This window comes from Paramormyrops kingsleyae, chromosome 19 (assembly GCF_048594095.1).
Source record: "Paramormyrops kingsleyae isolate MSU_618 chromosome 19, PKINGS_0.4, whole genome shotgun sequence".
In the NCBI taxonomy this organism is placed as follows: domain Eukaryota; kingdom Metazoa; phylum Chordata; class Actinopteri; order Osteoglossiformes; family Mormyridae; genus Paramormyrops; species Paramormyrops kingsleyae.
Window position 1 is genome coordinate 23,352,524 of NC_132815.1, and position 22,643 is coordinate 23,375,166.

A 22,643-nucleotide genomic window follows, 5' to 3' on the forward strand; every position below is an offset into this window, starting at 1 on the left:
TATGTCAGAGCCTACAAGTCCTAGTGGAATTTCATTATTAACGATCTTCTCGAAATTAATGCATGAATATATATAATTCATCAGATGATCTTACCATAGGGATCAATAAGAAATGTTTAGTCTCAGTAAAGCACTAAATTAAACCAGCCTTGAAGCACCCTGGCTTCCAAGCAAACAAATGTTAGTTCGGAACATTACTTCTTGGAATCACTTGCGCATTTTACAAGACAAATTCAGTGAAGTAATGCACTCATAATTTGAACTTTTTATTTGTGAATTAAAATACAATTTCTCTCTTAAACCAAGCACGAGTGTTTTTTCCTGTTTATGTCGAATGTTTGCAATTACTCCAAAATTTCCTCTACTGAACAGAAAGGAATCAACACATCTATTTTGCTGTCTGATCTCTGTGTACAGTTTGTTTCTGTGAGTGATAATGATATACATAAACTGCCAAGACCAAAGGCAAAGTATTTAAAGATGCAGAGATTAGGATAAAATTATACCCCCAATTCTCTTTGTTGTACATGAGAGTTAAGCACATATGTACTCTGCAGACTGTAAGAATATACAGTAAAAATAGGAAATAGACGACTGTGGCCAAGTGCTTGGGTATTGTTTTACTTTCAATGCCTTACAGTATTTGACAGCATTGTCAACAAACTTTTTAGAAGTAACAACAGCAGCCCAAATAAAATATTGTTTAATCCCAGATAACAATGTAATGTAATAGGAAATATGGACGCAATAGGAAATGACACAATCTTTCCAAACATCAGCAGAGTCTGTGTGCAAAAACAATACAACTAGATTATTAGCCAAGTTTTTTCTGGTTCTTGGCTTCAAAGATAATTTTTCATAGTATCTGCACTTTTTTCCCTTTGTATAACGTAAATAAAAATGATTGATTTCATTTAAACTTCCCCAATACAATCCCCAGTCTTCCTGATGAACTGGCCATATGTGGACACAGTAGAGAAGCCCACAGTTCTGACCCCAAGAGATTATCTCTGAAGGATCTATATGCCTTTTCTCAGGGCTTTCTTTGTTTGGACCTGGACATCTCAGTAATATCTCCATCTGGACACCTGGACTCTGTTAGCTGATGTTCATCCTCTCCAAGACTCCAAGATCAATGCGTCCCTGGGCTCTACACTGTAACTACACCTCTTGACTTAAGATTAGTTCAGCGCTGCGTCACCTTTTTCTGTCTATCTGGCCCTGATTACATCCATCTATCCTTTTAAGCCCTCTATTAAATCCATCCATCCATCCATCTTCCACCTCTCTGTCCTGTACAGGGTCATAATGAAGCTCAAAGTCTATCCCAGGCAGTATAAGGCACAAGGCAAAGGGACACCCCGCATGGGACTGCCAGTCCATCACAGGGCACAACAAATTAAAGGCATCAATTCTTCTTAATTGCCGGTCTTTGTGCTGTGGAAGGAATCCAGAGGAAAATCTCTTAGTAAATGAATTATTAAAAGGTTCTATCAATGGTATCGCAAAACATTACGGCTTCCATTTATACAACAGGATTTTTTAAAACGATTTATATTAAACAGTAAGCAACACTAAACGGCACTTCTCATCAGCACCTAATTTAATTTATTAATCCACATTCTACTTTATCTACCTCTGTCTATCTGCATATTTACACTGTCTACCACTGTCTATCCGTCCATATCAATCATTGTCTCCCACTGTTAATCAACATATTGGCATTATCTATTACTATACATCTCTGTCTATCCATATATTGCCACTGTCACCCACTATCAGCCTATCTGCGTACTGGATGACTCACAAATTCGTGAAGCGTTCTGTATTTTTTGGGGGGGCAGTGGTGGCTAATGGTTAGGAAAGCACACTTGTGACTGAAAGATTGGTTTGAATCCCTGACCAGCAAGGTACCCCCTCCCCCCACCCAAGCACTGCTCCCCAGGTGCTGAATTAGCTGCCCCCTGCTATGTTGCATATGAGTTAAATGCAGGGGACACATTTTGTTGTTGTGCAGTGGGGCATCAACAATATCAATTTAAATACTGTTATTATTTATTGCTATCCATCTGTATATTTACAGTCTACAACTATCTGCCTCTTATTATCCAAATATTGCTACTGTCTACCACTATTTACTGCTCACTATCGACAAACAGTCACTATCAATCATCATCTATCTCTGTCAATGCACTTATTGCAACTATCAATCATTATCTACCGTTGTTGGTGCACATATTGGCACTATCTACCAATATCTATCCACATACTGCCTATACCTTGACTTTTGTTCATCCACACTTCCATTACATGGCACTCCGTAACCACACTCTGCTCACCCTTCTGGAGAAACTCTGGGAGTAGCATCTGTTGGCCATCTTTTTGCTTTCGTATCAGCTGCTAAATTCATTATGTTTCTCTCCATGAAATGCCAAGACTGCCCCTATTTATCAAATCGAATTCCCCTGTATCTGTCACATTCTGCAGCACTACATGCCCACCCATTTTTGATAGTCAAGTGACAGAGTGTACAGCCTTTCTGAAGTTCTTTTTAGTTTAGACAGATGTGTATTTTCTAAAGATTCCTGCTGTGCACTGATGCACTCAGGTGCAATAACTGTCACCAACAGCAACCCATCTTCATCCAGCGATGGATCCAGATGGAAGCATACTGAGTGTACCCCAGGACAGATTATTTATAAAGAATTAATATTATCATTTGCAGCAAAATATGTGGGTGCTGCTTTTCAGTTAAGGAATGTCAAGGAATGCAAAAAGGTTAATTATGTGGGATGTAATATAAGCTGTATTTTTTTTTTTACTGTAAATAAATGTTTAATGCGCTATTCAACAGAAGATTTCATATTTTATTTAGCATTTAACTGTAGAAGAAAGGAATATTTAAGGAGAACAATGGTCAGCAAAGTGGAGTATTAACAAAAGACAAAAAAAAAACAAATTGTTGAGAAAAAACTAGGCTTAACATGAGATCTTCTATCAAAGTGACGATTCAGGTTCTTTCTAGCTTTTCACTCAGCACCTCAGCATGTTTTCTCCCCTGAAGATATAGAGGCCAAACTGTGTCTGTTTTCCTTGCCAAAACAAGCCCAGTGGAAAGATGCTGCAAACTATAGCACCGTTCCAGTTCTGCCAGCCATTTTCTGTTACAAAAGTATCTGCCCTTCTGATTTTCTCTCCAAAGTCGTTTCTTTCACACTTTCTCCTATTTATTCTGCAAACAAGCTCCTTTGAACTAAAACCACATGTTTTACATTGGTCAAGACCCACTTAAAGCACTTTGTAACATAAATATCTTAAATCGGTAGCGAAGAATGCGTCTCACATGTGTTTTCACAGCATAGCATCCAGAAAAAGAAATTAAACAGTATGGTTTCACATTAAAGGTCCGGACAGTGTAATGAGACTGTGGTTTGTGCGAGTGGAGGCTGAGCATCGGCACAGAGGAGTTCTGCCCACAGTGCAGTCATGCTGCGCTCCTGCTTCACCATCATGCGTGCACAACATGCTCCCTCAGACTTAGAGAGAGCCAGCGACGATGTCAGGAGAGTCTTTAACAGACGATGAAGGTCTCTAGCAGTCTTTGAAGACATCATCAGGGACAGATGCAGAAGAGACTATGGAAAACAGAATTGGTGATACCCTACAAGGCTGCTGCTTGGTTCATTTGCCGTTACAACTGGGTTAACTTGTTGACTCAAGAAAACAAGAGTCCAGTTTGTTCTTCATAATGCGTATGTGCTCTAGATTCATTAAGATACTCTATAAATTAAACGATCTTTTATTTGCCATTTGCGCACCCAGAGATACATTGGAATGCTTCTGCATGTATACATCATCTTGCTTTCCTTTGAGATGCAACACATGCACACTGCTGAGAGTGAACCTTGGGGCCTGAGTGCAGAGTCAGGCCATTTATCCAGCACCCCTGGGGAACACTGGAGGAGCCTTGCTCAAGAGACCAGTGCAGATGTAATGAGCCTGTTGGGGCCAGGGCTTGAACCAGCAGCAATCCGATCACGGGCACAGAGGAGTAGCCCTGTGAGCCACACAGCACCGCCTGTAACACGTCCATCTTCTAGCACTCATTAAGGTCATGGTACGGACCTTAATAAGGTCATGGTAATGGAGTCCATTCCTGGCAGCATAAAGCGCAGGGCAGGAGAACAGCCTGGTCAGGAGGCCAGGCCATCAGAGTGCATGCAAACACAACAGGCGATTTAAAGACGCCAAGTTACCTGGCTGTCTTTCCTCTGCAGGAGATTACAGAATGCCTGGAAGAAGCAGAACATATGCAGGCTGTTAAACTAAAGACCAATCCTAATCACTCAAGGGAACATTTATTTCTTAATTGTGCATCAACTGACCATAGAGGCTCTAGACCTGAAACCTTGAGTATCATACTTAGAAATGCCTGACTGGTCCCATCTGTGCACTAACCGGGGAGATAACAGTGGTGTTTGCAAGCCCTACAGCTTTATAAATAATGCATTCTGAAATACCTTCCTACAGAAGTCAATAGCTGATAATCCTCATTCATTCTTTTCACTAAAATACAGCTGGTGACATTTTATGCCAATGGCTGCCATTATTTTGCTACTTTGTGGTAGTTTTTTTTTATTTAAACAGACAGTCTTATCAGTTTATGCAGCTGGCTGTTGTACTGAAGCAATATAGTACTTTTCAACAATAGGGCCTTTACCGGGACCTAACTCTGCAACCTTTTGTACACTTTCCCTCTCCAGAGGATAGTAAATCACCCAACTGAATTCCAACTGCTTATCCAGTAGGCTGAGTAGAGGGAGACCATGCCAGGAAGCATAAAGGAGAAGAGAGGGGTTGCGCTGGATGGGATGTCAATCTGTCCCAGGGCACAGATACGAAGGACGACTCAAACAGTGTGTCTGTGGACATGGAGGGACGTGGAGGAGCCAGTACAACATAGCAAAAAGAAAGTCTACATAGAGAGACTGGGAGCAGGACTCAAACTCCCGAAGGTAGAGGGGTGAGGTAACAGTGTAGCCCACTGAGCCACAGTACCACCTGTGATAATAAATTATGGGATTTCTCATGTATTTATCTTTGGTGCTTCCTAAGCAAATGTGTGTGCAGGGAAGGGTAAGGCACGGTCTCTGTTATTGTCTTTTATGTTCATACACATCCCCATATTTTCCTCTTCTGACATTACCATCACTGTGAGACATGGATGTTCAGCCCTCGCAAGGAAAGATCACTCGCCGACAGCTCGCTGCCCTCTCACACGAAGCAGGAACGCCCCAAGGGACCCGCGTCCGTGGCAGATGTTTTGTCTGGCTAGTGGTCTCTGCCCATCTCTGGCTGCTTGCCCATCTACGTGAGGGAAATAGGTGAGCAAACAGTAGAGGGAAAGAGGGGGAGAGAGAGAGAGGGGAAGAGTGAGAGAGAGATGAAGAGTGAGAGAGAGAGAGAGAGAGAGAGAGAGAGGGGAAGAGTGAGAGAGGAGAGTGGGGGAGAGAGAAAAAGAGAAAAAAAAGAGAGAGGAGAGCAAGAGAGAGACGGTGAGAGAGAGAAAGAAAGAAGGGGAGAGAGAAAGAAGGGGAGAGTGGGGAGAGAGAGAGAGAAAGAGAGAGAGAGAGAAAAGGGAGGGCGAAGAGAGAGAAAGAGACATGAACTGGGGGAAGAGGGAGAGAGAAGCTTGAGACCTGAGGTATTTTCCTTCCCTCCTGCCAGAGGTTACAGAAACAGTATCATAATGGCCAGCTCAACTTTATATGTTGGGGTAGCAGGAAATGATTTCTGGCACAGCAAAGATTTAAGAGAGGAAAAGTACACAGAGATCTGTTCTTATTTTTAACAGGACAAAAACTTCTATAAATTGTTTAAATCTAAAGATCTTAGGTTTAACGGTTTATTATTTTGTTGCCCCTGTTAGGCAAAATCATTTTAAAAACAACAATCATACATTGGTAAACAGAGATGACCTACTTCTCGGTTGGGTAGGCTACACCTACCAGTCCTAGCAGAACCCAGAAAGCCCAGTGAGACAGTCAGAATGTCTGTTTGTTTTTAAGCTGGCTTGCCACCGGGCACTGAGAACCAAATCCAGGTATTCCGAGGTGTGCAGTATGTGTTTTTCCTCTCAAAGTATCTGGAAGACAACCGGCTCAGCATCTGTAGGAAATTCAACGAACCGTGGCTGGGGCCATCCGACACAACAATTTGTCACAGAATAACAACAGAATCAATCTGAAAGCATCACAGAAGAATGTCAGACCCTTGAAGACGCATTACTGAAATATAACTCTAGTAAGAACTCCCCCCAGTCACTGTGCTGCCGAAAGGCCGCCCAGGTCTCCCCGGATGTTGTCCTACCAAGTCATGAAGGAGACCTTGCTGAGAGCCAGCCTCACACACCCCTTCCTTCATACATCCACGGCACAGATTTATGGGTCCGCAGGAAAGCCAGGCTAGCCAAGAAGCCAAACATCACAGTCCGGAGCGCACAAAGTTTGCTCCTTATATTTATTGTCAAACTGTTGTTTTTACTGGAAACATTTCTGCTGGGGAAAATGGTTTATTTCCAGTGGACCAGAAGCATTTGGGCAGGAAGTCCCAGCCTGACACATATGGAGCCCTGATCAACAGTGGAAAGAGCACAGGACGTTCTGCTACCTTTGCTCCTTACAACCATCACACAAGATTTTCATTGCATAGTGGAATCGACTGTTTACTGTGCACATGACAAAGTCCTGAAACTTAAACTGGCAATATACAGCACGTTTTCCTAGTAAGGTTAAGAAGCTCCATCTCTCAGTGACAGGTCTTGTTGGTTTTCACTCAATGGCACTTCTTAATTGTTGGAAACCAATATTTGTATAAATAAGTCACCACGTCTGGTGCAAATCAATTACCATTGAAGGTTAAGTTGAACAGCAGTAGAGAAAAAAAAAGCACTTGAGAGCTCCACCCTCCTGTGCAGAATCACGCCAAGGAAAAGGTGCAAACCCTATGATACCTATTTCCATTACGTGGGCCAATTTGTTATTGCTAAGCCTCAACATACATCTGTAAGTTTAAACAAACCTGGAAATTAAAGGTGCAAAACGGCCGTCCATAGTGCTATCATTCAGGAGCATAAGACAGCAGCTTTAAAAAAAGTTTGTAAATGGCACCATCTACTGTGCTGCCTAGGAAGTCAGCAGGTCCTGACAGTTTTAACACAAATTACGCATGAAAGAGCCATGATGTGTCATTATTGTACCCTAACCCTCATGCATATGAATATACAGAATTTCTGAAGAAGCCAGATAAAACACCATAATTCCTGTCAGTCACCGGGGAAAATTATGGTCACGCACCAATGAATTTTGACTGATGCGTACACACACAGTGGCAACATAGCAAAAAAACATGAGGACAACTGGAGCCACAGAATGAGTGCGCATGGCCTCGATTAAATTTGTTTCAGTGATATATCCAGTTTCCGCTTGCGCGTCCATGCCAGTGAGTATCAATCACAGGATAACTTCAGAAGCCAAGTCATACATTCATTGAAACTACAGGGCATAAACCTACTAGAGAGCAAATTAAAATGATTCCAAATTGGAGTATTGATTAAATGTGCTTTATGGCAGACCATTCTGAAGGGTTTTCTTTCTCACCTGCGGTGAAGGCTACTGGACAAATCAGCGAATCAAAAAGACAAAAAAAACCAACCCAGTATACCCAGACACGTTTTCCCTATTAAGAGTCTCTCCAGGGCCACCGTCATGGCGTCTGACCATACATCCTGACTGTAGATTTAGAAGTATGGTTTGAATTACTAGAAACACGCACACAAGAAGCAAAACAAGTCAATTTCAAATCATTTTAATTACACAAACGAACAAAAACGAAACCTTTGTCAGTTGCTGCTGCTTGTCAGACTGACAAAAAGCACTCCAGAATCATATTCAGCCAAGCAGCTGATGCCGTTGTTCTCTCATGCGAATTACACTGGATGGATTACGTTGGGTCATGGAGGTTCAGGGAGGACCGGTCTTCAGATGGGTCAGGGAAGATCATGGTGCTCTACAGTGGATTGCTCAGCCTGCAGCGTTGCTCTTTTGATGGATAACAGTCATTTCTTTGCTGCCTGGAGCCTATCGCTCACGTTCTCCCAGTTCACCACGTTCCAGATGGCTTTCACGTAGTCTGGTCTCACGTTCTTGTACTGCAGATAGTAGGCATGCTCCCATACATCGATGCCAAGCAGCGGAATCAGGCCTGGTGGGAATATATAAGTTACACCCAATGAAAAACGCTTTCGCATTTCAGCAACCGTCTATGTTACTCTGAAACTACCAGTGTCAAAAGCTCCCAAACAGAACAAAAGAAATGGGTTAGGTTTTGGCACTGGATACTAAATGTTTCAGTTGGGAGGCTTGGCATAGAAAGCAAGCTATTAAACCTACTGCAGACGGGATTACTGTGCTGTTAAAAAGCGACTGGTTCAGCCCAAAGTGAAGCACAGTAACTCCACCCACAAGAAACTTCAAATCCGCAAATCTGCAATGACTAGGTTTTGGGAAGTTAGGAACTACAGTGAATGTTAAAATACACAGCAAGGAACTGCCAATAAATGACATGTCATATTTCTCTCTTTATCTGTCAATCTGTTATGAAGCACAGGGTTTTATGGTCTTCCAGTTCACACATCTAGTGGAAAAAGCCTCACTACTGTGACAATGACCATGGGAAAATATAACTGCTTTTACACAGAAGATTGAACTGTAAAAATCTATTTTTGCTATAATACACTGTGTTTACATAGCATTTTGTATTATTCCTTTTCCATAAAAGGAAAAAAATCTCATATTACTTATAAAAGATATGTTTTCTGCATCAGAGGCTGCACAGTGTGCAGTGTTAGTATTTACATTGTATGATGCATGTATGAAACCATCGCATCACAAGGATGACAATAGTCAGCTGGGTTGACCCATCAGTAAGTTATGCTAAAACATTTCTCCTCTGACACAGGAAAAAAAACATAGCAAGGTCTGCAATTTCAATGATTGTTAGCATTTAAGATTATCTAGTATGTTTTTAAAAATCAGTGCCAAGTTTACTGCTATGGTTTTTGAATGAGCCCTGCGTGCGCTCTCCATGTCAATCATAATTAGCGTTTCCCCTACCATTATATTAGGGGGGCGCCCCGGCCCCCCAATGGCACCTCCCGCCCCCCCCTTGAAGGTTAAGTTAATTTTATTTTCTATATAGCGCTAGATCACAACAGAAGTCATTTAAGGTTATCTTTCCTATAGAACAGGTCTATACATTGTCCTTTTATTAAACAAACTAAATAGCCTTATGTCATTTATTCTATTTACACAACAGTTTGTCATTTTTGTTTCTACACGGTCAGGCCTTTATAATTCTCTGCTTGCAGACACGTGCACGCACACAAAGGTGAGCACACTCCCACCAGCGGACAGAGAGCGCGCGTCAGAAAATATGTCGTGTAAACCACCTGAAAAGCAGACAAAAATATCTGCGTTTTTTAAACTGTAAACTGTGAGAGGGACATCTCAACCATGAACAGGGTAATAAATACGTTTCGGTTTCACAATGGGATTTTCTGCTTTAAACTATCACAATTTTAAGCTATTAGCTATCACTTTTAAAGCCTAACAGTTAATATATTTGCAGGTCAAGACAAACACCCGCAATCGGACTTTGTCAGCTGACGTCACACTCGCTATAACCGCAGTGTATTATGGGTCAAATCGCCACTGCTATCATTAAAAGAAACATGAACACCATGAATCCTGTCGGTGTCCATCTACCCCCCCCCCCCCCCCAAAAAAAAAGCTGTAAACTTAGGGGAAACACTGATAATCATTCTCGTCCTTGCTTTTGACACTACTCAGACAGGTCGGCACATTTGTGAGCAATTTAACAAAAACTGAGGAGCAGAAACATGAACAAGAACTGATCACCTAAACATATTCATCTTCCATTGTACAAAAATATTCTGGATTCCATAAAGACGATATTAGCCAAAGCAAATGATTTATCTGCATTGATTTGTCTCAACACAAGTCAAAACAACACCACCAACTTATGACTCTATTGGTTGATAAGTTTTATTTGGCTGTGTTTAATTTTGGGCAGCGATGGCCAATCTTATGCGCAAAGGGCCATTGTGTACGCAGGTCTTTGGAGTGACCTTTAGGTCAGTTGTTCAAACCCAGGTGTGAGGGTTTGAACAGCCAATCAGTCCTCTAATTAGTAATCCAATTAGGGACTTGCAGCAAACACCTGCATACACAACGGCCCTTTCTGGATTAGACTGGCCACCCCTGGGTAAATGTTCAACTTTTTTCTTTTATAAATATTGCAATTCTCATTCACATATTTTACAAAATCAGGTTCCAGACCATATCTGAAGCCTGCCTTCAGGTACAGGGCACCGCCTGCCTCAGAGTATGACCTATCAATCCAGCTCCACCCACTTCCACTGGTCTACTTCAGACAGAGGATGTCTGAGAAACCAGGCAAGCTGCTGCAGGACCCTGCTTGGCCACCAGAGGCCGTTATTTTCCTCCAGCATCATTCGGGGGGTGGGTCATTCCAGAAGAGAGCGCATGCCTTGCATTAACACATTATATTGGTTCAAATTTTGTTAATCTCACTGGGAGAGATACAGATCAAGCAAAAATATAAAATAGTTTTTGTGGCAGATGTTATTTTAAGTAACGTAGATGTACGGATGACTTTAAAATCCTTAAAACGGTTAGGCATGAAAGTCCTAACAGGGTCTGACTAACCTGTAGTGCCATGCAGGGGGTCCTGGTTGGCGCAGGCTGCAATCCGCAAGCGGCCGCTCTCCTTATCAAAGCCCAGCCATCCCCATCCGGAGCCCTGCACAGCAACTGAAGCTACAGACATCTTCTCCTTCATCTTCTCAAAGGAGCCAAAATCCCGCTTTATGGCTTCCAACAGCTCCCCTGTGAGAGAAGCACGTTACCAACCAAGTCAGTCTCTGCCCACCCAAGAGATTAAGCTTAACGGAAGAAAAATCAGCAACAGTCTAACTCGGTGTTTCCCCTATTGATCCTCGGGGACCCACAGACAGACCATGTTTTTGCTCCCAGCTGGGAGGGAGCAAAAATGTTAACTGATTGGCAGACAGCAAAAACGTGGACCGGCTGTGGGCGCCTGAGGACCGGATTGGGAAACACTGGTCTAATTCACGCAAAACCATTTACTATTTCCATACATGAACCATAGGGCCGATTTTCCCTGCAGGTCCTCAGCTCACCTTGTGGCTCCCCCCCACCGTTTGGGGAAAGGTTCGTCCAGAAGATGGTGTGATTGATGTGCCCGCCGCCATTAAACTTTAAGGCGGACTGCAAAGCCACCTGGGTCGTTATGTCACCTGAAACAAAGGCAATGCTGTAAAGTGCCTCCCAACCCAAGTCAAGAACCCTCTCTGGATGCTGGGACTGTTCCAGTGAGCTTCCTACTTAACTCTCTTCGCTTGTTTGTTTCTGGTCACATGAACTCAAGGCATGTTTAAATCATTTCTGGAAAAGTGGGGCATTTACATAGGATAGGAACGTTTCTCATTTTCTGATCAAAAAATAATACTGTAGTCAACTGATTCACTAAATTGCCAATAACATATTTTATACAGGAGTGGGTACATGAGTGTGCCCTCTGATAGACTGGCATCCCATCGAGACTGCTACCCTGACTTGTGCCCAAAATGGCTCGGGACAGGCTGCTGGCCTCACCCCACCCTGCCATTGTTAAGAGGTCGGAAGACAGATTAATACTTAGAAATTACATTAAAAACCACTGAAACAAGTTTCCTTGGGCTACATTCAAATAACTTTTCCAAAATTATCCTGTTTTCTGCCTAAACAAAAATCACAAGAATGTGAAGTCAAGCTCAATCTGCAGGATCCCTTCAGTCAGTGTTTACCCTTGGCTAGCGCCTCCTTGTACTTCTCCTCGGCGATGTTGAGGTTGTTGACGTAAGTGGCGTGGTGTTTGCTGTGGTGCAGCTGCATGATCTCAGCACTGATGTGGGGCTCCAGGGCCCCATAATCATAGGTAAGATCGGGGAGCGAGTGCTTCTGCCTAGATGCCAGGTAGCTCAGGGCAGGTCGCAGACAGAAGGAATACCTGTAATTTAAACATTTATAAGATCCATTTATTCAGGTTACCCCCCTGCAGAGAAAGATTCCTACAGAAGTACAAAAGAATATTTCACGTATTTTACATACGAAGATATATCAAATAATTTGTTAAAGTTCACCAGAAACAAAAACAGAGGCACTTTAAATCGACAGATACTAAGGAAGAACGGTGTTCGCCTTTCGCACTTGTTTATGCCCAGCGTGTAGCAATGGCTTTGGATAAACGTTGAGTTAAGCCGTTCATGAGATTTTAGTAAAGAAGCAGCGTTGTACCAGTCTTTAACCGAGCTGTCGGTCGAAGGATTTCCTCTTCAGCACCCTTGTCGAACTGTCGCCGGGACATCTTAACTAGTCCCACCTTTTAATAGCGCGTTTTTATTACGTGTAAAGCCAGGCGCTTTATCGGAGTTTCAGATCACACCGGTAAATATTAGGAGAGATTATCAGTATTCGATTGAAAATTGAGACACTGACCACGGTTTCGCTAGTCTGGGAATCTTTCTATGCAAATCACTAGCTGTTAAAATATGAAGTAGTCGCACGTATTGTCAGTTATTAAAAAACTGAAAGTGGTGACCGCTACTGTCCGGTGAGGTGCTTAGATAACAGACGTTAAACTGTAAATACTGAATTTACTACCTATTTTGCGGTTTCAGATAATGAACGGAACTAATTACGCAGCTCGCTAATCATCGGTTTTACGTCCATTTACCAGAACTATGGTTGATTAGCAATAGGACATTACCGGGGATATACCCAGTAAGGTAACGTAAGAGTCCACCATCCAGCATTTATTATTAAGTGCAGCGCACTTTCGATTGTTTCCCTTTTGTTTTTTTCTTTCTTTCTTTCTTTCTTTTTTACCTGCGCAGCATGATTAACGGAGACAGTCCGATAGCTGTGACACAGCGATAGCCCGACAGCGGCCTTATCCGCGCTGAGCTAGTTGCCCTTGAAATTCCAATTTAAACTTGCTTGCGACGGTACCATTTCAACGTACGATAACTAATGTGGTAATCTTATAAGACACATTACACATGAGGTGTCAGTACAAAATAGAGATTTTAAGACTATCTGATTTTTTTTTCAGAATTCCTTAATTCATTTGTCGATATTTATAAGATGTCAACTTATTTGTCACCGGGCACCCCCTCTATATCATTATGGTTTAGCCCACTCCATTTTGTTGAACTCAACATTGGGACGAAAAGCCTCGGGCCTAGCGCGCTTGATAATGTTTTAAGTCGCACTGCGTATCATTTTCCTTTTCAAATATGTTTTACTTTTTAAATGTCGGCAATACGTAGCATATCAGAACTCGATGTTGACAGTGCAATCCGGAACAAAAACTATTGTGCATCACGACATTATGTTGATAAGTTACATAGTCCTATTCTTTAGCTTAAAGTTTTAAAATGGAATGTGGTTGGGTGATAAATATTTTGGCAAATGCTGTATACTGTTGAAAGCCTTTATTTAGAAAAAAATTACATTACATTATATTACATTAATCTGGTGCACTTCATCTACATTTAACAGATGGTAAAACAAGCAATAACCGTAGGTATAGCACAAAATGCAGGAAATCGCGCGCGTGCTGCGCGAGCCGGCCAGGCGGTTCCGCGCCTCCCTTGCCCAGCACCCCTGCCATGATGCTTTGCGGCGCAGTCCCCTCCTCATTGACGATGGCGCCTCTGACGATCCCGTACGAACAGGCGTAGGACAAAATGCGATAAAAAAAAATACACTCGGCAAGACTCATATCTCTGAGCAATTATTTAATTTAGTGTCGGGCTACACGGTTTTCTGACCTAAAGCGAACTCGGTAAGTGCGCTCGGCTGGTATCGTGGTGTCGCTAGGCAGGCTAGGGAGGAAAGAGCGTCTCTCCTCGGTCGTGGGAGAGTCTCTTCCTTCTCCGCCATTTTGTAGCAGCGAGAAGCCACAAACATATAAGAAACCGGCAGGTACGTGGCTTGGCCCATCGCAAGTTTTAAAAAGCTGAAACTCGCGGCCGACTTAAGTGGCCAGAAGCGCGTCGCCGTCCGTGTGTGCGTCCGGCTGCCTGGCCGTATAAGCGGCGGGGAAAGTGCGTTTTTCGCGTTTGTTTTTCTGGTCGGGTCGGGGGGTAACTGGCGTGCTCATACGGCGTGATGTCTTGTATCATCCGGCACCCAGATTACAGAAGCGGCGCCGTTTTGCTCCGTGGTGTAGCGCGTTATAAGCCGCCTCCATTGCGGCCAAATCGCCGCAATCCGAGCCTTTTTAGTAAGCTTTAATAGTTGCGCCCCCCCGACCCATTTATGCAATTTCGGACGAAGCATCGGTTAGCTAATGTGCTGCACTAGTGAAGAAAAATAACAGGCGCTAAAGCAAGAAGGCACCAGGCCAGATAGGTGTTCCGCAGTAATGTGAGATCCGAAAATAAAAATGAATACTTTTATTGCGTAGCTAGTTATTTATGCTATATTTCGTTTCGAAACATTCTTGTGTATAGTTAATTTTGAAATTAACGGTACCGCAGCACTTTCAAAATAGCTGGCCGTACATGTATATGTCCAGCTGAATTACTGTCCACTTCCGGGAATTTTGTAATTAATTGCTCATTGCGGCATACGTGCATTTGCACCATGATTTATCATTTCTTGTGGGACATTCATTTCTTTATTAAGCTGGGTTTTATACCTCGCGTTTACTTCAGATGCCAGTCATCACCGATTTTACTTTTAAAGTTTCTCCATTAGGTAATTTTGCTGGGTAATGACCTTTGCAGGGGAATCATCCATGTGAAGGAGGTGTGTTTTATATAATCGGGGGGCAGCTAGATGACGTTCACGCGCTGACGGGCTCACAAATAGTCTAAAACGTTTTAAATGATGCATTGGTCTTAAAATGCCCCTCTTGTTTCTTTAGTCGTGCCCCTTCAGAGTTCAGAATGACTAATGAGGAACCTCTACCAAAGAAGGTAATTACAGTTCTTTAAGTGTTTAATATCTTTGCTTACTTGATGTTTCCTTTCTGCTTTAAGTGGCCTCATTGATTTCTCTTGCGTGTTTGTTTAGGTTCGCCTTAGTGAGTCTGACCTGAAGACACTCACCAGGGAGGAGCTGTGTGCCAGGTAAATGGGGTATCTTTTGTTCTGGTGCAGTTTATAGTTGTTTTCACCTTTCTGCTTATACATATTTTGGCCATCAACAGATGTGTGTTTTCCATACAGAACAGAGTTCCACCGCACTTAAGACTGGGTTTCACTTTATAAATTCCATATAAGGAAGTGAATTGGGTGGTTGTTTTAAAAAGCCGAATTCCTTTTTTTTAAAACCGTTTTGATTTCTGTCCACAGTCAACTTGCTAATGTATTCAATATCAGTAACTTGACAGTATTATGTTCTCATGGTTGATGCTTTGCATGTAAGTTTGTTGACAAGTTAAATGGGCTAAAATGTAGATTTGGATTTTAAGTTCATATTGATCTCACACACTTATCAGTACTGAGCTGTGTGCAACATCAGTTCGGGATATTTGAGACTGGGATGGTAATTGGCATTCTCTGGTTACTTTTATTCTGTGACAAGTTAGCTTCACAGTGAAGTTTTCACTAATTGTTTGGCTGTTTGAATTTTTGATTGATTTTTATTTTTAACCTTTAGGTGGAAGCAGCATGAAGCCTATGTCCAGTTGCTAGAGGCGAAATATGCAGATCTGAATTGTAAGCTCATTTTCAGAAGTGATTTTGGGAGCTGGGGAAGTGTTTCATCTTAAATATGCATCACATAAATAGGTGTCGCAAGACATTCTAGTTAATTATTTGCTGTTTTTCTGACATTTTCTGACGTATCATGTAATTACTTTTGTGTATCTAAGATGCTTCCTGCTTGTATGCACAGTGTCGCTCCTGTAGTGTGCTGTTCCTTAGTGTTTCCCCGCTATTGGGCATCTTCCGGGGCACTGAAAAATGATGGGCACATCTCTCGCAGATGGTATAGTTAGATGTTTGTCTCCTTTCCGTGTGGCGCTGCTGCAGCCAATGACCTGACTGGTCTGAAGGAGTCAGAGGAGAAGCTGAAGCAGCAGCAGCAGGAGTCGGCAAGAAGGGAGAACATCCTGGTCATGCGGCTCGCCACCAAGGAGCAGGAGATGCAGGAGTGCACGGTAAGTGAAGGCTTCAGCCCTTCCGTCAACGCCATTTGGAACTGAAGCACTTGATGTTGCCTCCTTCCAGCACCTAATGCAGCACAAATATACACAGTGTAAGGATAATATTTTGTTTCTGAATTGCACTGTAATTGTAGCTCTTGATTTTGACTGTGGAGCCACTATTCTTGCAGACCAGGGCTGGTGATCATTAACAGAGGGGTGTGGATTAATCACTGGGAGTAAGATGCCCCATTTGAGAACTTTGGCATAGCCACCCCTGATAGACTCAAGTGGTACATCTCTCTGTGGAACAGTTGACACTTTAATATCCACTGCTACTATTCAGTACCTTGAACAGGGATGAAGACGGAGAAGTTCTGCTAAGGTTTCCTTGAGGAGCTTTTTTCAACTTTTTTCTGTAATAGTTATTTTTTTGTGTGAAATGGGTACTGTAGACTGCAGTGTTTCCCAACCCGGTCCTTGGGGACCCACGGATGGTCCACGTTGTTGCTGCTTCATGTCTCCCTGCCAGACAGTCCTCATTGTTGCTCCCTCCCAGCTCCCACAGAAAAGAGGGCTGTCTGCAGGTCCCCAAGCACTGGATTGGAAAACACTGGCCTGGAGTATTACACATGGATGTGGCAGGGAAATAATTAGCAAAAGTTTGTTCCCCAATCTAGCAGTCAAGCTGTTTCTATTATATTGTATCTCCTGGTGTTGCTCCATGAGATGTTTTGGTGTGTTGGTTAGCTTAGCCCCCGGAGAAGAATTTGTCTGCTCATTGGTTTCCTCGCCTCCTGCAGACCCAGATCCAGTATCTGAAGCAAGTGCAGCAGCCCCGCGCCGCCCAGCTGAGGTCCTCCATGGTGGATCCGGCCATCAACTTGTTTTTCCTTAAAATGAAGAGTGAACTGGAACAGACTAAAGACAAACTGGAGCAAGCCCAAAATGAACTGAGTGCCTGGAAGTTTACACCTGATAGGTAAACAACCCAAATACTCCCAGTCAAGACCTTCCTGACTCTCCCTCTGCAGGAATGGTGGGAAAGCAGAAATGCTCTGTTCACCACGAGACTCAGACTTTAAAGCCAAAAAAAGCCACATTTTTGTACTGTCCTGCTTATAACGCGTAACATACCGATTTGTCAGGTGCACCTTCTATTTGCAGCTTTCTCTCCCCTCGTTCAGAGAGCTGAAGGAATCGGGACTGTTCGAAGAGGCGGTCGCATCCTGCTCCAAATGCTCCCCCCCCCCTAGAATGTTACCGAGTGTGATGGAGAGGTGGGGGGTAGACTCCAGTTTGGGGTCTGTGATCTGTCTGCAGACTGAGTAATGGAGGAAAGAGCCTAGTTTTAACCCCTCCTCCCCCAGTTGAACAAGTAAAGTATTCCAGTAAAGTTACAGTGGAGCCCTGCACTAGCTGCACCATCCAAGGCACGCGGGAGTCAGTATCGTAAGACTGTTGGCTTCCTTCGAGGTCTGTGTCATCCGAAGCCAGTCAGACTCTAAGAAGTGACTTGATAATCTCAGAGAGCATGTTATCCTGAGACGCGTAGAGTTACTCTTTTTGTTGTTGGTTTTTTTTTTTTTAATTTTATTTTTTACATTTTGTTTTTAATTTCCTTCAAATGCGTTGCATTGACAGCAGTGTGCAAAAAAGGGAGTCTTGTTCAACCAACCAAAAAAAAAAAAACAAATGTGCTCATCCAGTGTTATCTGGGAAGTGACTGAATGAAACACCAGCCGCCATGGTCGGGGTCCGTGACGAGCTGCCGTGCGAACTTCTGTCTGAGCCCCAAGGTTGTGTCAATGCCAGTGTGTACAGATGTGAGCTGATTGGCTCCCGTGCAGGTGAGAATGTGTCTACTGTTGTGCAGCTCCAAAGGGGGACAATTTTAAATGCGTTGCTGCTCGTATCAGTTCTTTACATTGCGAAAGACTTTCTCTGCCCACACGCCTTTCGGATACTTTCAATTCCTGTTGCAATGTAAGTTGTACTATAGGAAGGCTATGATTCTCATTGTGCATATTTAGAAAACATGCATTGTTAAAACATTCATCGCATTTGCAAATCTAAGCTAGTTACTTCACTGTGCATTTGCTGAAATTCTTAGACATTATATGGGCCTTATGTTAAAAGCATGTGGGGAAAATTTGCTCCGGTGATTTGCCCTGAGCGGTTTAGAGGTGACAAATGTGCGTTTTTGAAAGTGTGGTATGATTTCACTTTCATCCTTCCTGGTAAGTAAATGGGTATTTTTCAATGTCTTCACTGACAATTGGGTAAAGCGAGTATCGGCCTCAAAATGCATGAATGTTTTTTTTATCAGTGCTGAAAACTTTGCTGAAACAATGTTATGGAATCTGGTCATAATTTGGCTGTGTTTTGGCGGGCCTGAGAAATTACCAGTTTCTTGCCAACATTTAAAATGTGTTTTTGCTTAGACTATCCTTGAACACGGAAGTGAGCACACTGGTTTTAAAGACTTGTTCATTTTTCCTGTAATACCTGGCTATATTTCTGTATAATTTTAATGTTTAGTCTCAATCAGACATAATGTTCCATATTCCTTGTGGTTACTAACAGAATGATTTAACCTACTATTTAATAATATAAAGCTTCTTCATGAGCCAGGACTTTAACTTCAGTTTTTCTGACTGGTAAAAAGGATGTGATCCATTTGCAGAGTGTTACATGGTGGCTTAAATCCTGCCAGTCAAAGTAGTTTTATGTGAATTTTATGATGCTTATGGTTATTTCCGATTTTTCCGATTTATATGCTGATTATTGTATGAGCAATTTCATAGATTATATCCTGCCCTTTTGTTAAATGTACAACTTCATGGTTGCAATGGCAAATTTAAACAGTGGTTTGTGATGTTATGCACCCAATTATGACCTCCAGTCCTGTGTCCCCGTAGCAGGAAGAGAAGCCCATCTGATCACTTATTTGCAAAATGGCAAATGCTGTATTTACTCACATTCTAGTCTGCCCAACTGCAATGGCAGAGGATGTGATTGGAGGATTTTAGTGGTTGATAGACTTGACCATGTGGGTGTTTTGCTCCCCACATACATGATGGATATCTGTGCACGCAGTTTGATGCTGTAAGAGCTACACCCCAGTGCTGCTCCCCCATTGAAATGGTTCGATCCAGGATGGTGTTTTCATCCAACAATTTTCCTTGTTGCATGGGTTGATTTTTAATTGCTGTCTCACATATTCTAGATGTGTGACGTTGCCTTATGTCTGCTATGCTGAGTTGTGTACTGAAGGTAAAGGTACAGTATGTTATGTAGTAATACAGATATACAGCTGTCTGGTGAGTTGAGCAGGCAGCATCCTAAAGGTAACTCATTTTGAACATATGGATGTTTGTGCCTTCGCCCACGGCCGCTCGTCTGGTGCAGGTGTGGTGTTTACCTTCTTTGTGGGGAGATGGGTTCATTGTGTGATGGCAGGCTCCTCTCCTTTACAGCCAAACAGGCAAAAAGTTGATGGCGAAATGCCGGATGCTCATTCAGGAGAACCAGGAGCTGGGCAGGCAGCTCTCACAGGGCCGCATTGCCCAGCTGGAGGCCGAACTCGCCCTGCAGAAGAAGTACAGCGAGGAGCTGAAGAGCAGTCAGGACGGTGAGTGGCACCTCTGCTCCCAGTGCGCCGAGTCTTTATCCACAAGCCGTGAGCTTGTTGGGTGACCACTCCACTCTCCCATCACTTCTCTCCCCAGAGCTGAACGACTTCATCATCCAGCTGGACGAGGAGGTGGAGGGCATGCAGAGCACCATCCTGGTCTTGCAGCAGCAGCTCAAGGAGACGCGTCAGCAGCTGTCCCAGCAGGGCCAGGTGTCATCGTGCTACACCCCCGGCCCATCTGACGTGCCGGCCAAAGACTGCGGGAGAGTGGCCAATGGACCCGCGGGCGGCAGTCCCCCACTCTACGGGGAGGTCAGCAGCATCGAAGATGACTCGCCAGCCTCACCGGGTGGCCAGGCCAAGCTGACCAACCACTCTGAGGAGCAGCCGGGGCAGGGGGCCGGCTATATGAACCAGCTGAGTGGAGGCTACGAGAGCGTGGACTCGCCCACGGGGAGCGACGCGTCTCTCACGCAACACTCGAACGACACAGACTCCACTACCGACCCCCAGGAGGATAAGGCGGCCGGTGGCAAGGTTAGAACTGGGGGTTCCCGCCATGCCCAGAATGGCCTGGACTCCAGCGCGAGCTCACACAGCACGGTTTTGTAACATTCTTTACACATCAGCTTTTTATATCCAACAAATAGTGTCATTAAACGTTTTGGCTGAGGATACTGTCCACAGTTGCTGGGACTCATCTTTTTTTTTTTTTTTTTCCTTTGTATTTTTTCTTCGCTTCTCGTGGTATCTCTGCCGCAGTTGAAACTTTTAATTACGTTGCTAAATGAGAACAGTAAAAGCAGTGGATTAATGTAGATTTGAGGGGTTTTTTTTTTTTTAAACCGTTTAACTGAACACTTCAGTGCTTTGAAAGCGTTTGAACATGCCTGGTTCAGTGCAGCCCTTGTGTACTAAGAATCCTGATTAGAACTTTTTTTTTTTTTTTTTTGCATCTAGCAATTTCAGCTATGGCCAACAAAATAATGACACCACAGGTTCTGTCTAGTTATTTTAAATAGCATTGCCAATGTTCAGGGTGTCCTTAGTTTCTTGGTGTTAAACTTCATTTTTATTTTGTTCCCATTCTAGGCAGACCTCTGTTTGACTTGTGTGTAGTTCTGCATATACCATGTGAAATTCCTATTATTCTGATTCAGCCCTTTTCATGTACTGACCAAATATCAATAAAAAAATTTAATAATATGGCTCTCTAATTTCTCCCCATATTTGTTTCACATGCAGCGGGGCTATTCGCCTGGCATGTACATTTGATTCCGATAGTCCCGGTTGTTGAGTTGTCCACGTCCTGTCGGTGTCAGCTAAACTGGCCATATTTAAAAGTCAGTTCGATGCAGCAACCTTACTCACGCAGAAGGATGGTCCCCTTGGTTACGGTGCTCTGGAAGCTGCAGATTCGAAACCATTTTCTGCTCTCATGTCTGTTATGCAGCTCGATGTTTCTTACTGTACTCACAACAATATGAGCAACAGGTTTATAATCAACACGTACACCGTGTAAAATGGGCGAGCTTTAGAAAGAACGGACTTTCAATGTAGTCGTGATGTTAAGATGTGTTCTAACTTATTTTTGTAATGCCATGTTTTTTTTTCCTATCAGACTTCATACACAATTCAAATTGTAATGGGATCTGTTTAATGTCAAAGCCTGAACCATAGCTTAGTAGCTGTGTAGTACATTGGTGTTACAGGGTTTGGGAATAAACAACTGAAAGTATGTCTGTGTGTGACGTCATTATTGCATTTAACCAGGCTTGCACGTGAATTCTGTGGGCATGCATAACTCAATAAAAGTATTCGCAAGTGGCAGGCTTTGTTAGTATTAATTGTATTTCTTGATGTCTGATTGTTGGACTGACATGTATGTGAATAACTTTTCCAGAGGAAACGTGCTTAATTTCCCTCATTACTATCATGCACTCAGAAGGTGAAACATAAGCCGCAGATGTCCATATGATTATGCACAACAATTAAATTTGTGTTTGTGTTGCCTTAAACTGTGGAGTTACCCAAAAATTACACATATATTTCTTTTATTGTTTTTCTTAACCAATTGTGCCGCAGAAAAGAAAAAATTTACTGGAATTATGCAAACTATGTGCCTTGTTCAAGGTCACGACAGGGCCTGGTCTTAATGCTTAAGGGTCAGGCTATTGTGCATATTTAGAAGACGTATTAATATTCATACATTTTGTATTTCTACGCAAGTGGTTTCGTTATGAATTTACTGAAATTCTTAGACTTTACATGAGCCTTCTTTGGTACAAGCATTTGGGAAAATTTATTCAGCCGACTTAGCCCCGAGTAGCGTAGGGAAAATTGCTTAAGGTTGCTCTCCTCAGCCGCTTAATGCTACACTGTACTCACATGGCTTCCCTGAGTAGGAGGTGGCGGTGTTACGTTTAGCTTAACAAACTAATAACGTTTCTACTCAAAGCGGGCGGCATCGTGGATTTCAATGAATAATTAATAGAATAAAGTAAAGATTTTCTGATGAATAGTATAATATATGTTGAGAAGTACCGCATTTCTCTCTCCCCGACTACACCGCGAATATACGTGGATAAGTCCGAGAGATTGAAATATCTGTCTGCCTTAAAACTAGAACATACTCGTGCATCAGGGAGTTTCGCGGAGTGCACTTCCTAAAGGAAGGAAGTCTGAT

General features: G+C 43.0%; 2 protein-coding genes and 1 long non-coding RNA gene across 7 annotated transcripts; 1 reads left to right on the top strand and 2 right to left on the bottom strand.

The window, feature by feature from the left end:
• Positions 1–561: 561 nt before the first annotated feature.
• LOC111841154 (uncharacterized) lies at positions 562–6,489 on the bottom strand. Its single transcript, XR_002837609.2, has 4 exons — positions 6,370–6,489; positions 5,983–6,168; positions 5,207–5,367; positions 562–4,292 (listed from the first exon to the last, which is right to left on the bottom strand). It is a non-coding gene; the product is annotated as an uncharacterized lncRNA (long non-coding RNA).
• A 1,361-nt stretch (positions 6,490–7,850) lies between these two features.
• Positions 7,851–13,179, bottom strand: sod2 (superoxide dismutase 2, mitochondrial). Of its 2 annotated transcripts, none has more exons than XM_023806678.2 (5): positions 13,050–13,179; positions 11,969–12,171; positions 11,303–11,419; positions 10,809–10,988; positions 7,851–8,262 (listed from the first exon to the last, which is right to left on the bottom strand). In XM_023806678.2, exons 1-5 carry the CDS (start codon positions 13,058–13,060, stop codon positions 8,117–8,119), a joined length of 657 nt encoding a protein of 218 aa, XP_023662446.1. In that variant the 5' UTR covers positions 13,061–13,179; the 3' UTR covers positions 7,851–8,116. The 2 variants fall into 2 exon arrangements, with proteins under 2 accessions (XP_023662446.1, XP_023662447.1); XM_023806679.2 differs by lacking the exon at positions 13,050–13,179 and adding an exon at positions 12,459–12,591.
• Positions 12,583–21,695, top strand: wtap (WT1 associated protein). 4 transcript variants are annotated; one of them, XM_023806675.2, is made up of 8 exons: positions 12,583–12,608; positions 15,097–15,148; positions 15,246–15,301; positions 15,834–15,892; positions 16,208–16,335; positions 17,124–17,302; positions 19,800–19,954; positions 20,052–21,695. In XM_023806675.2, the coding sequence occupies exons 2-8, from the start codon at positions 15,119–15,121 to the stop codon at positions 20,567–20,569; spliced, it is 1,125 nt and encodes a 374-aa protein (XP_023662443.1). In that variant the 5' UTR covers positions 12,583–12,608; positions 15,097–15,118; the 3' UTR covers positions 20,570–21,695. The 4 variants fall into 4 exon arrangements, with proteins under 4 accessions (XP_023662443.1, XP_023662440.1, XP_023662441.1 ...); XM_023806672.2 differs by lacking the exon at positions 12,583–12,608 and adding an exon at positions 13,395–14,010; XM_023806673.2 differs by lacking the exon at positions 12,583–12,608 and adding an exon at positions 14,037–14,150.
• The last annotated feature ends 948 nt before the right edge of the window (positions 21,696–22,643 follow it).